Below are 12731 nucleotides of genomic sequence, written 5' to 3' on the forward strand. Positions count from 1 at the left end.
AAATCACCTAATATTCCAATCTTTTGATTATGAGAGAAGACGGTGTAAGAACACCCATTGGAATTATATATACTGGATAATTATTTTGTATGTATTGTGATAGGCATTAGGATAATATTTCAATACCAATAGATGTGAAGAGTGAAATACAATACGGGAAATATGGGATTAATAGTAGAATTACATGGATTGGATGAATGGAAGGACTATGAGTAGGTCTACCCTATATGTTTAAATGATATTATGATGTGAAGAGTTAAATAAAGGAAATATGATTCTTTAAAAACATATTTAAACAAAAACATGTATATTAACATTAGAATTATGGAGACTGGATAATTATTTTGTTTGTACTGTGATAGGCATTAGGATAAAATTTCAATACAAATTGATTTGAAATATGGGAATTATAAATAACAATTAAGCATAAATTGAAAAATTAGAGAATGAATGATGGCATTATTAACACGCTCAAATAATATAGTGATTAACAATGAAATAATAAAATTAACAAAATTAAACAAGAAGTAATTAGATAATGAAAGAATATATTTTAGTATAAGCATGTGTATTGCAAGTAGAATTACACGGACTGGATGAATGGAAGGAATATGAATAGATCTATATGTTTAAATGATATTGTGGTTGATATTAGTTGTATATTGAAACATCCAACAATGAAAGAATGAAGGGGTGAAACGTTAATATATACAGATGTGAAGAGTTGCTCTTCCAGGTCCCAGCGTGCGCCTGTGCGCCGGCCAGCTGGTTTTTGCGTGTGCATCAGAAACCAGAAGACCAGGTAGCCGGTGGGCATGCTGGAAACTGGAAGAACAGCTTCCCAGCTCGCGCACGTGTACCAGGTATCTCCTCTTCTGGTTTACGGCACTCTGACACGTGAATGTGTGAGCTCCGTTTTTGGGACTCGGTGCTGAAAAGATTCAACACTGGTATAGGGTCTCCTGCTTCAGCAGGGGCTTGAACTAGAAGTCCTCCAAGGGCCCTTCCAGCCTTATGTTTCTATGATCTTAGGCAGAGGGTTGGACTAAAAGACCTCCAAGGGCCCTTCCAGCCTTATGTTTCTATGATCTTGGGCAGAGGGCTGGACTAAAAGACCTCCAAGGGCCCTTCCAGCCTTATGTTTCTATGATCTTGGGCAGAGGGCTGGACTACAAGACCTCCAAGGGCCCTTCCAGCCTTATGTTTCTATGATCTTGGGCAGAGGGCTGGACTAAAAGACCTCCAAGGGCCCTTCCAGCCTTATGTTTCTATGATCTTGGGCAGAGGGCTGGACTACAAGACCTCCAAGGGTCCCTTCCATTCGGTTATTCTGCCCTTATTCTGTTAAAGGAAGGAAGGAGTCGGGATGCCATCGGAGTAGAATCTTCTCTCTGGCCGTTTTGGGGTTTTCGGGGGAGGGGAGCGCGTGCAAAACAAATGAAAAATTGCCTTTTTCTTACCTTCTCCTTTAGAGCTGGAGCTGTGGGTCAGCGGTCTCTTCTGCTGCCGCTCTCACCGGACGCCCCACGCCACTCACCTTTGGACTGTCAATACTGACCCTCTGCCAGGCTCCAAAACTTTGGCGTTTCCTAAAGCTACCGCAGAGGTCTGGCTTGGAAGAAAACTGCCCCATAGGGATGGGGGGTTTCCGACGGGGTGGAGGACAATCAGCCAGGACGTCACTGTGGGTTTTTTTCTTCCTTTCCTTATTCGTTTACATCCTGTCTTTATGGCTCTTTTATAAGCAGCTGAAGGTGGCAAATATAGCCAATGCTCCTTTTCCCCATAATTCATTAACTCTGTGAGGTTGGGGTGCGCAGAGAGAGAAGTACTGGCTTTCGTGCCTCAGGCGGGACTAGAACTGCCAGTCGCCTGGTGATTGGCCCAAAGGCACCCAGTGTTCTGACCTAGGCTTCCTGATACAGTAAAAAGCACACGTTTAGTCTCAAAAACCCTCTGTTTATTTCAACGGCTGTGTTATGTTCATTCACAGCCCGTATTGAGTCACGAATAGTTTGTAAAGAGTCCGACAGAAGTCTGCCACAGTCCTTCGGGATAAGGCTGATAAGCATCCAACTTTATCTCCCTTGAAACGCTGCCAAAGACCTAATTTGGCAATTAGCTTTGCAAGGCCACACGGAGCACAGAGTCAAAACGGAGCTTTAGAATTTAAACTGACCAGAACGAACAAAGTTGCTTCCTGCAAAAGCTGACGTCCGTTTGCTCCTCTTTTGTTTCTTATGGGAGGGGCCACTCATCTCCAAGCCTTACTCCCGAGTCGTCCCATTTGTCTTAACTGTTCTTGCCTTTTGCCAGCTCTGTGGATGCACACACTGGGAACAGGCTCCCCCTGTTCCTCTGCCTCGCTGATGTCTGGTGGCTCCGGAGGCAGCACATAAGTCCCAGATGGTCCTGGCCCTCCTCTCTGCCTCCAACGCAGAGCCCTTGTCCAAGCCTCTCCCAGACTCCAGGACTGTTCCTCCATGTCCCTCCCCAACCTCCTCACTGTTCGAATCTGCTGCCAGCTCTGCAGGCCGCCAGTGGACCATATAACACCCAGGTAGTGTTTGAGCCTCAAGCAGGACTACAACTCCCAGCCTCCTGGTGATTGGCCCAGAGCCCCCCAGGATGAAATGTGGGTTCCTCAGGGCACTCTGCTTTGGCTCTTTCTTTAGTGGTGTTTTGTGACTCATGAAGGTTACGTCGTTATTGTTGGCAGGGAGTGGGGTTACAGAGAGGAGGAGGAGGAGGAGGAGGAGGAGGGCGATGTCCGTGGGCTCCTTGGTTCTCTTTGCCCTTAGTGATGTTCCTGCCGACCTTTCATGACCCAACTAGGGAACATCATCAGTGCTAAAAGGGAGTGAGCTTGGAAGGAGGAGGAGGAGAAGAGAGGAGAGGGAAACCAGAATTCAACACTATCCATCCCCCCACCCCCAAATATCATAAATTGTGATCATGCGACTGCAGTTCAGGTTGCCTGGTTGTCTGAACTGGGTCATAAACACGGTTTGGAAAGAGTCCATCGTACCTTTGAACTGTCGGTAAGTGATCCGTCGTAAGTCATAAGTGACCGAAGCAGCGATTTCCAATCTCCCTTGAGTTGAGCTGGGAATTTTCCCAGCAACAAAAGGGCTTCTCATTTGCATTGCCTCCTCTGCGGGGGTTTTTGTGGGGGTGGGAAGGATCTGCAGCTAAACCTAGAGGATTGTGATCACCTGGTGGGCTCCCATCCAAGTATAAATTGAGGTATAGTATAAGTTCACCCTACTCCCATGGAATCCCCTCCCCTGCAGCTAAGCCCCTCCTCTTCAGCCCCCAGATTGCCCTGGAGAAAGGCTGCACCCAAATGAGGCTGGGGGTGCTGGATTGGAATCGGCCGGCCATCGATTTCTACTTCCGGCGAGGAGCGGTGGATTTGACGGCCGCCGAGGGCTGGCACTCCTTCCGGTTTGAAGCGGAAGATCTGAAGTAGCTGGCACTGGGCGAGGCGGGCACGGGAGCCAGGCAGGGGGCATCGGGGCCGTAGGGGGCCAACCTCTGTAGGACGGGGGCTTGATGATAAAATGGATGGATGGATGGATGATAAAATGAATGAATAAATAGACAAATGATACATAGATAGACACAGACAGGATGGATGGACGGACACACACAAACACACACACACACACACAGGATGAATGGATGATGAATGGATAAATAGAAAAATAGATGGGTGGGTGGGTGGGTGGATAGATAGATAGATGAGAAGCAGTGGAATGCCGTCGATATAGTTTACTTGGACTTCAGGAAGGCATTCGATAAGGTAGACCATAACCTACTACTAGATAAAGTAGAAGAATGTGGGTTAGACAGCATCACCACCAGATGGATTCGTAACTGGCTGACCAACCGCACTCAACGTGTAGTCCTCAATGGAACTGCATCTACATGGAGGGAGGTATGCAGTGGAGTCCCCCAAGGCTCTGTTTTGGGCCCAGTACTCTTCAACATCTTCATCAATGATTTGGATGAGGGAATAAATGGGGAACTCATCAAATTTGCAGATGACACCAAGCTGGCAGGAAGAGCCAACACTCCAGAAGACAGGCTGAAGATACAGAAGGATCTTGACAAACTTGAACATTGGGCACTATCCAAGAGGTGGGTTCCTGTATTGGTTGGTACCAGTTCACTGCATGGTAAATACCAGCTCTGACTGGGCCCGCCCCCATCTATTCTCTGCCTCCCGAGTCCCAGCTGATCGGGAGAAAATGGCAATTTTGTAGTAACCTTCCTCTGGAGTGGGGAGGGAATGGAGATTTAAACCCCCAAAGGTGGAAGAAAGGCAGCTCAGCATGGGGTGCAAAGGTCCTGCGGGGGTCCCAGGCTGGACCCCACCAGCCAGCTTAGGCCCTTCTGATGACCAATCAAAGCTGCCCGCCGTGCCACTCATCCAGGATCGGGAGAAAAAGCGAATTTCAACCGTAGGTTTTTGTTTTATGATTGGTTTTATTTGCTCCAGCCGTTGAGCAGGAGGTGCTTCCCGGGCTCCATGATGATGGGGTGTCCATTGGGGCTCACTCCTGCGCTGGCATTTCACACAGCCATTTCAATTGGACCCTGCAGAAGGAGTCGCCCCACAAACCGTCCGGGTGCATCACAGTGCAAAATGCGATATTTTCGTTCGGGTCGGTGGGCCGCCAGTCACTGGAACGGGCAAAGGAAGAGATAGAGGGTCATCCCAGGGGTAGGAGGGAGACCCCCTTCTGTCGCTGGGAAAGGGGCAGCCAAACCGAGCATCTCAGGAGGCAAAATTGGGGATGATCCCCCGAGATCATCTAGTCCAACCCCGACCTGCAGCAGTTTCCTAGCCCGGGAAATTGTGCAAATTGGCTTGTTTGTGCTGCCGTGGATGGGATGTACCCAGTACTACTACGCACTGCATTGTTATGTGCAACCTCAGCAAATGGCAGTAGATCTGCCCTGTCAGTTTGCTGATATTGCACATAACAACGGAAATACCGTTCCACTGCAGCGTTAGCCCTCTCTGCTGCGCCATTAGTAGCCAGATGCAACGCAGAACTCAAACCTTGAGAGGGACTGATGGAAAAAAGGACCACCAGGAGTGTGGTGCAACAGGACAGGGCCCATGTCCACAAGAAAATGTCCACATGGGCATTGGGAGAAGAATGGGCAACATCAATGCTCTAGTGGCATGCCACAGGGGTGGGTTGCTCCTGGCGTTACTGCCAGTTTGCGACGCATGCTGATTTGTGTGCATGTGCAGTTTCAAAAAAATTATTCTGTACATGCACAGAACACTTAAAAAGGAGTAAAAAACATGCCAGCAATGAATGGGTGACTGGGGAAACAGTTAGGGGGCATGGCCAGCCAGCCACCCCGACTGTTTCGGTGACCCGGTTGCAATTTGCACTACCGGTTCACTGGAACTAGTGGGAACCGGTAGCAACCCACCTCTGGCATGCTGGCTGAGGAATTCTGGGTGTTGGTGTGCCGACATCTTAAAGGGAATTCTGGGGATTGAAACTGGGGCATGGCCAGCGCATGATGCATCTGGCCGGGGCCGGGAGTTTTACAGCCCTGCTATCAATGAATACCCAGAACCCATGGGGCACAGCCATTTTGTCCAGGGCAGCCTGGGCCCAAGGATCCATGGGGCCTAACCAGGAGCTTTCTGCATGTGCAACAAGATCCCATGGAGATCGTGCGATCTGCCACTTGATCTGTGCCTCGGACACTTGGAGGGTTTCCACGGTGACTCCTGTGCACTTGGGGCTCCTAAGGGGCTCGTGCTGGGAAATGAAGCCCACTGACTCTCTGTTTCCAGGAGTCAATTAGGGTAGGGGGCTTTCAGCACATGTGGACCAAAACAGGACTTTATCCCAGGAGGACAAGCCTATAAGTGGGCCACCATAAGCGGGAGCTGCTACCTGCGAATGATGCCAAAAAAAACCTGGACCGGAGGGCGCCTGGTTGCAGAAGCCCGATCCGAGTGGGGCCAGAAGAGAGAAACCAACAGGGAGACTCACATCCTGTGCTTTATGTAGGGGGTCCCGTCCACCCACTTCCACATCTCGCCATTGTACTTCAGACCAATCCAAGCATTGTTAGGTTTGATGAGTCGTAACACAAATTGCTACACGAAGAAGAGCGGGGAAAAACCAGAGCGAGCATGAGCAGGGAACTGGGGGTTTCGGCTTTCCACTGGTCTGGCAGCCTTTGACCAGACTCCACCTCCCTCTCCGATGGATGGAGAAATCGAGACACTGACCTTCTCTAGGTAGCTGGTGAGGATCGCCAAGTGGGCGTTCTTCTCTTCGCAGTCCCCTTTGGCTCCGGTCCAGGTATTCCGTTTAGGGGAGAGCCAGTAGCAGCTTTGCTGAAACAGGTGCCAGCCTCTGGGGCAGCAGCCACCCGCTGAAGAGAAGAGATGGGGGGCAAGTGGGACACCCCGTTACGGTTGGGACAGGGAACACCCCTATTTCCTGGGACAGGAGACACGGATGCCGTGGGCAGCCGATCCCAGCAGCTGGCAGCCAATCCATGATACAGGCAGTCCTCAGCTTACAACATTGGTTTAGTGACTGTTCAAAGCTACGACGGCACTGCAACAAGGGACGTAAGAACCATGTTCCCCACTTGCAACATCCCTGTGGCAAAAATTCGGATGTTTGGCAAGCGGCTCGTATTTACGATGGTCACCGTGTCCCGAGGTTCTGCAATCGTCCCTTGCGACCTTTGGACGAACAAACACAATGGAGAATCTGGATTCGCTTAATGACCGTGTTAGTTACTTAACAACTGCAGTGATTCACTTAACAATCATGGTTGTAAACTGGAGCAAACCTCACCTAGCAAATGTTTTGCTTAGCAACGGGGAGTTTGAGCGCAACTTTGATCATAAGCCGAGGATTATTTGTGTAATTGAAAGATCGGGAGGACACTGGGCTGGGAACGTCCAACTCTAACCCTAACCCCATCCTCCCCATAACCAGCACTGACCCCCAAACACCCAACTCACCTTCCCTCTTGTGCTTTAGGTCCTCCAAATCACAGTTGATTTTCTGGAAAGTTCCTTGAAGTTTCTTGATCTGATCCTCGACATGGGACTTCACTGGAAGTGGAGAAGGGGAAGGTCCCTGGTTGGTGTTGACTCCAGATGGGGGAGGGCCTCCCCCAAATGGAGGGGAGGGGCAAGGTGGACTTTTAAACACCTCCCTTACCCCCCAAATTTACCTTCCTTGCCTTCTGTGATGAGGTGTTTTACCAACCCGTCAACCTTTTGGAGATCTTCCAAATTGTTGGCCTCTGGGAAAGACATCGAAAAATCAGAGCAATATTTCTCAACCTTATCGGCTGGAAGATGGGTGGACTTCAACTCCCAGAGTTCTCCAGCCAACATGGCAGACTGGGGAATTCTGGGAGTTGAAGTCCACCCATCTTCCAGCTGACAAGGTTGAGAAAGATTGGATTAGAGCAGGGGGTCCCCAAACATGACCACTTTAAGACTTGTGAACTTCAATTTTCAAAATGGAAGCCTGGGGAATTCTGGGAGTTGAAGCCCACTAGTCTTAAAGTAGTCAAGGTTGGAGACCCCTCGATTAAACATCTATGGAAGACTAGAACCCAGGAAAGTGATTCTCCCAGTTTACCCCACCTCGGGCCCTGCCACATCACACCAATCCACCCCCACAGAGTTGCCGTAAAGAGATTTGCCGGCCATTTTCATTCCCAAATCTGGGATTTTGTGACTCACCCTGTTGCTGCAAACCAACTAATTCCGCCTCCAGGGTGCGATTGCTGGTTTTCACATCGTCCTGCATCTTCCATAAAGTTGCGGAGTATATGCGCCCTGTGGAGAGGAAGCAGGTGTCTGTCTGACTTCCTTGAGCCCGTGTCCGTGCCTCTGTGTATTGCATTCTTTCCCTGGGGTTGCTATCCTTCCTGCATCTTTGTTTCACCTCGCTCAATTGTGTCCCTTTTAAATCATTCTTTTGTGCCTGATTTTGTGTAATTTTGCGCTGTACAGTGTGTTTTGTGGCAATTGACTGGAAGGACACAGCCCTCTGCTGCTAAAATACATTATCAACAATGGCATTTATGAAAAAGATTGATCTTATACAAAGTTTACTTACAAACAACAGACATTATCTCTGGGTCTCCTGTAATTAGTAGCTTCTCCCTAGCAATTTACACATTAACATAGGTCAGGTGTTGTCCCTGTTAATTATTGTTGGAATACATATTGTTGGGATGTATTTTTATGCAACAACTACAGTAGTATTCAGCCAGTAGATGGCAGAGTTTACAAGTTTGGATCTATGGTGCATATACTCCAGTGGTGGGTTTCAAATTTTTTTAGAACCTCCTCTGTAGGTGTGGCCTGCTTTGTGAGAGTGGCTTGCTGGCCATGTGACCAGGTGGGAGTGGATTGCCAGCCATGTGCCTGGATGGGCATGGCCAAGCTGTAAAATGTGGTGAAACTCACTTAACAACGCTCTTGCTTAGCAACCAAAATGTTGGCTCAGAAACTCTGGCATTTGAAGCACACAAGTCTTAAAGCTGCCAAGTTACAAGACCCTTCCACCCCTAACCCTTTAGGAAAAAACCCCCAGGGGTGTTCAAACTTGACAGCTTTAAGACTTGTGGACCAACTCCCAGAATTCCTCCTCTCGCTCTTCATCTTGATGATGTGCGGACGTGCGGTGGGAGGGAGCTGGAACCGGTTCTAAACGGCACTGTAGATTTGTGGAACCTCTTCTATAGAAGAGGTGAGAACTGGCAGGAACCCACCCCTGATATATTCTGGAGGAATCGTGGTTTCCTGTCGCAGAGACTTCTTCCTATGTTTCCTGCAGCCAGTGGCTAAACCCCAAGTAACCCGTTAAGAAGTTTCTATGGACTTTATAGGGAAATTAGTAGAAATCTCACAGTGATCTGGGTTGTGACTGACTTCTTTTCCAAACAATCACACTTCCTACCATATCCCAAAATCCCTTCTTCAAAGAGCTAAACTCTTTGTGAAACACATGTAGAGGCTCCATGGTTCTCCCGAGTGGATCACCTCAAGATCACAGAGTTCAATTCACCTCTCAATTTTGGCAACAGTTCCTTAGGATGCTGGGCACCACATAAGGCCTTATCTTCTCCCATCACCCCCAAACCAATGGGGGCTGTGAATGAGTGAATGGCGTTCTGGAACAATAACTCTGATGTTAGATTAACTACCAGCAAGACCAACAAGAGAATCACCCACTCACATTTCCTACTCACCCACGAAGCCGAAGATGACGAGGGAGAGGGTAACCACAGCCAGAAGTCCCATCAGGATGGGGATCAGCCGACGGCCGGAGCAAATGCGTTGTCGTAAGGAGTCCTGGTGGGCAAACCCTCCCATGGCTGGAGGGGAACACAGAACCAAAGGTTTCTCTTAAATCTTGGCCAACAGCTTCAAATCACCTAATACTCTTTTGAGTGTGAGAGAGAACTGCATAAGAAGACCTTTTGGAGGAGAACACACAAGGCTCAAGGAACGCCATGGCCAGATACCTCCCCATCAGTGGTGGGTGGTGAAAATATTTGGGACTTTTTGACACTTTTTTGGGGACACTCCAGCTCGTAGCCCAGAGCCCAGGTGAAAAGGGGCACTCCTCTCACAGCCGTTGCAGAAGCCGCCCAGGTGAGCTGCTCCCCACCTCCCCAGGCCAGGCCTGCAGCTCACGCCAGACCGAGGCCGCAGCCACCGCTCACTCCCTTTGTCAGCCCATCCAGAGGGAGCGGCGGCAGTGCTGGTCAGGCCGCCAGCTCTCAAAGAGGTAGCTAGAGGTTTCTTTTCCAGCCAGCCACTGGCTGCAAGGTGCCAAAAAGTCCTCCAGTTGGCCGGTGAGAAGAAAGCTGCCGTCACCACCATCTTTGCACATGCGCATGCCTTGGACTTGGAAGCTGAGCAGGCGAGGCGCAGAGGCGACTGGAGAAGTGCGTAGCTAAGGGCTGGGCCGTGTAGCAAAGGCATATATAGGGCCTGGATGGGCAGGTTGAGTGCCGAGCAAGCAAGTGAGCGTCGGGCGGGTGGGGTGCGTGAGCGGTAAGCGAGGCAAGCGAGCAGTGGGAGGGTGAGCGAGTAGCAACAGGAGGACCAGTTTGGGAGCATAGCCAACTGGCCATTGCTGTCGGTTCTCCGACTTCGGGGAAATGGCCACCCTGGACCGGCTGAATACCACTTCTGCTCCCCATGCACTTACTCCAATGGGGAGTAATCAGAGGAATGAAAGTTGCCCTCAGAAGTTATGGGTGATCTTGGGCAGGGGGTTGGACTACAAGACCTCCTTTCACCCATATGTTTCTAGATCTTGAGCACGGGTCATAGAAGGTCCCTTCCATTCTGTTATTCTGCCCTTATTCTGTTAAAGGAAGGAAGGAGTCGGGATGCCATCGGAGTAGAATCTTCTCTCTGGCCATTTTGGGGTTTTCGGGGGAGGGGAGCATGTGCAAAACAAATGAAAAATTGCCTTTTTCTTACCTTCTCCTTTAGGATTTCCAGAGCCGGAGCTGTGGGTCAGCCGTCTCTTCTGCTGCCGCTCTCACCGGACGCCCCACGCCACTCACCTTTGGACTGTCAATACTGACCCTCTGCCAGGCCCCAAAGCTTCGGCGTTTCCTAAAGCTACCGCAGAGGTCTGGCTTGGAAGAAAACTGCCCCATAGGGATGGGGGGTTTCCGACGGGGTGGAGGACAATCAGCCAGGATGTCACTGTGGGTTTTTTTCTTCCTTTCCTTATTTGTTTACATCCTGTCTTTATGACTCTTTTATAAGCAGCTGAAAGTGGCAAATATAGCTAATGCTCCTTTTCCCCATAATTCATTAACTCTGTGAGTTTGGGGTGCGCTGAGAGAGAAGGACTGGCTTTCGTGCTTCAAGCGGGACTAGAACTGCCAGTCACCTGGTGATTGGCCCAAAGTCACCCAGCCGGCTTTCAAGCCTCAGGTGGGACTAGAACTCCCAGTCTCTTGGTGTGCATTGTGGATGCTAGATTGGCCCCCTGCAAACTTTCCTCTCTCGAGGACTCCAGCCAAAGTTTCCCACGCCGCTTCAGCGAGCGCTCCTCGAGAGATGAGAGTCTGCGGGGAGTCGATCTCGTGTCCGGGCTGGCTACTGGAGAAACGTTCATTCTGAGCCGTATTTGAGATGTGATCCAGTGCACTTCTCTCCGCTAACAGGCGGCTATGCTAACTGCCTGAAGGACCCCATCCTGTCCGTGGGAGCCCAAGGGCTGAAGCGCGAGCAGCGCAGAAAAGATCAGTTGAGCTCCTCAAGAGAAATGCAAAGATTTCTCTGAGGAACACTAACGTTTTCTCACGGACTACCAGTTATCCGCGGACCACCGGTTGGTGACCGCTGGCTCAGAGAACCCCAAGGACTCCACGGCGTTTTCAGGAGCGGCTCCCATTTTTGGAGTTCCTTCTCAGGGACCATTTAGGGCTGTGGCACGCGTGACCAAGGTGGCATACGAAGCACGCGTGGTCTTGCTGGATTTCTGTTGTGCATGCACGCACGACGATCGGCTGTCCTTTGTGCACATGGCAGTGCCAAAAACCAGTGTGGACATGCGTGCCGGCCAGCTGATCGCTGGGGTGCATGCATGGAGGAACCCGGAAGTTCGACTTTTGCTGTGTGTGGCTCTGACGAGTGCGCATGTGAGATGTTTCTGCAAAATCATGCGCTCCCCTCGGTCACCATCACTGACTTTTTACAATGGAAACTGCTAGGAGTTTTGGGGGAAAGCAGAAGGAGAAAAATAAACAGAGTGGAAAGAGTCCTTTATTAAAATCTGCCCGCTGGAAAAGGGGCTACCGGGGGTCCTTCTGGTTTTGGCTTTCCAGAGACTAATATAATTCTCCTCCAGCCATCCTCGACTTACATCTGTCACTGAGCCTGGCAGTTGGACTTGTAAGGCGTGATGGATGTAAAGAAGGTCATCACACAAACGAACTTGATTTTATGACTTTTTTGTAGTGGTCGTTAAGTGAACCCTGGGCCATTAAGCAAACCGGTGGTGGGTTGCTTTTACCGTTGCTACACTGCTCGTGGTCTGTTTGTGCATGCGCACTCCATTGCCCCTGCAACACCCGCCTGCTCGTTGGAGGTCGCTCAGGCACCCCACACTGTGCAGGCGTGCGCATTTGGCCCAGTGGCTTCAGGAACAGGCATGGAACGCGGGCGGGCGAGGCCAAACGAGCCACAGTACCGGGAGGGTGGTCGCTGCTCCCAACTACTACCAGTACAGCTGTACCGGGCCGTACCGGCTGAAACCCACCACTGAAGCAAACTCATTGTTTGCTACTTATTTATTTATTTGTTAGATTCATGGGTCACCTATCTCGTCCAGAGGTGACTGCATTATGGGGAGTTTTTTCCCGGAAAACAGGAATTTTTCACTCCAAAATATCATAAATTGTGATCATGTGACTGCAGTGTGGGTGGCCTGGTGGTCGGAACTGGGTCGTAAGTACAGTTTGTAAAGAGAGAGTCCGTCGTTACTTGGAACTGTTGTGAAGTGACCCATCATAAGTCGAGGACTGCTTAGAGTGACCGAAGTGGCGAGTTCAAGTCTCCCTTGGGTGGAGCTGGGAATTTCCCCAGCAACAAAAGGGGTTGTCATTTGCGTTGCCTCCTCTGCAGTTATTTGGGGGGCAGGTGGGGTAGGAGGGGGGTCTCTGCAGCTGAACCT

General features: G+C 50.1%; 1 protein-coding gene across 2 annotated transcripts; it reads right to left on the reverse strand.

Moving 5' to 3' along the window:
- Positions 1–4471: 4471 nt before the first annotated feature.
- On the reverse strand, positions 4472–10772 carry LOC309400350 (asialoglycoprotein receptor 1-like). 2 transcript variants are annotated; one of them, XM_081968782.1, is made up of 8 exons: positions 10523–10772; positions 9277–9402; positions 7760–7855; positions 7240–7311; positions 7025–7117; positions 6275–6420; positions 6033–6139; positions 4472–4689 (listed from the first exon to the last, which is right to left on the reverse strand). In XM_081968782.1, the coding sequence occupies exons 2-8, from the start codon at positions 9398–9400 to the stop codon at positions 4560–4562; spliced, it is 768 nt and encodes a 255-aa protein (XP_081824908.1). In that variant the 5' UTR covers positions 9401–9402; positions 10523–10772; the 3' UTR covers positions 4472–4559. The 2 variants fall into 2 exon arrangements, with proteins under 2 accessions (XP_081824908.1, XP_081824907.1); XM_081968781.1 differs by having other exon boundaries at positions 9277–9470.
- Between the last annotated feature and the right edge of the window lie 1959 nt (positions 10773–12731).

Source organism: Natrix helvetica (genome assembly GCF_964273705.1).
Source record: "Natrix helvetica genome assembly, chromosome: W".
NCBI lineage: Eukaryota > Metazoa > Chordata > Lepidosauria > Squamata > Natricidae > Natrix > Natrix helvetica.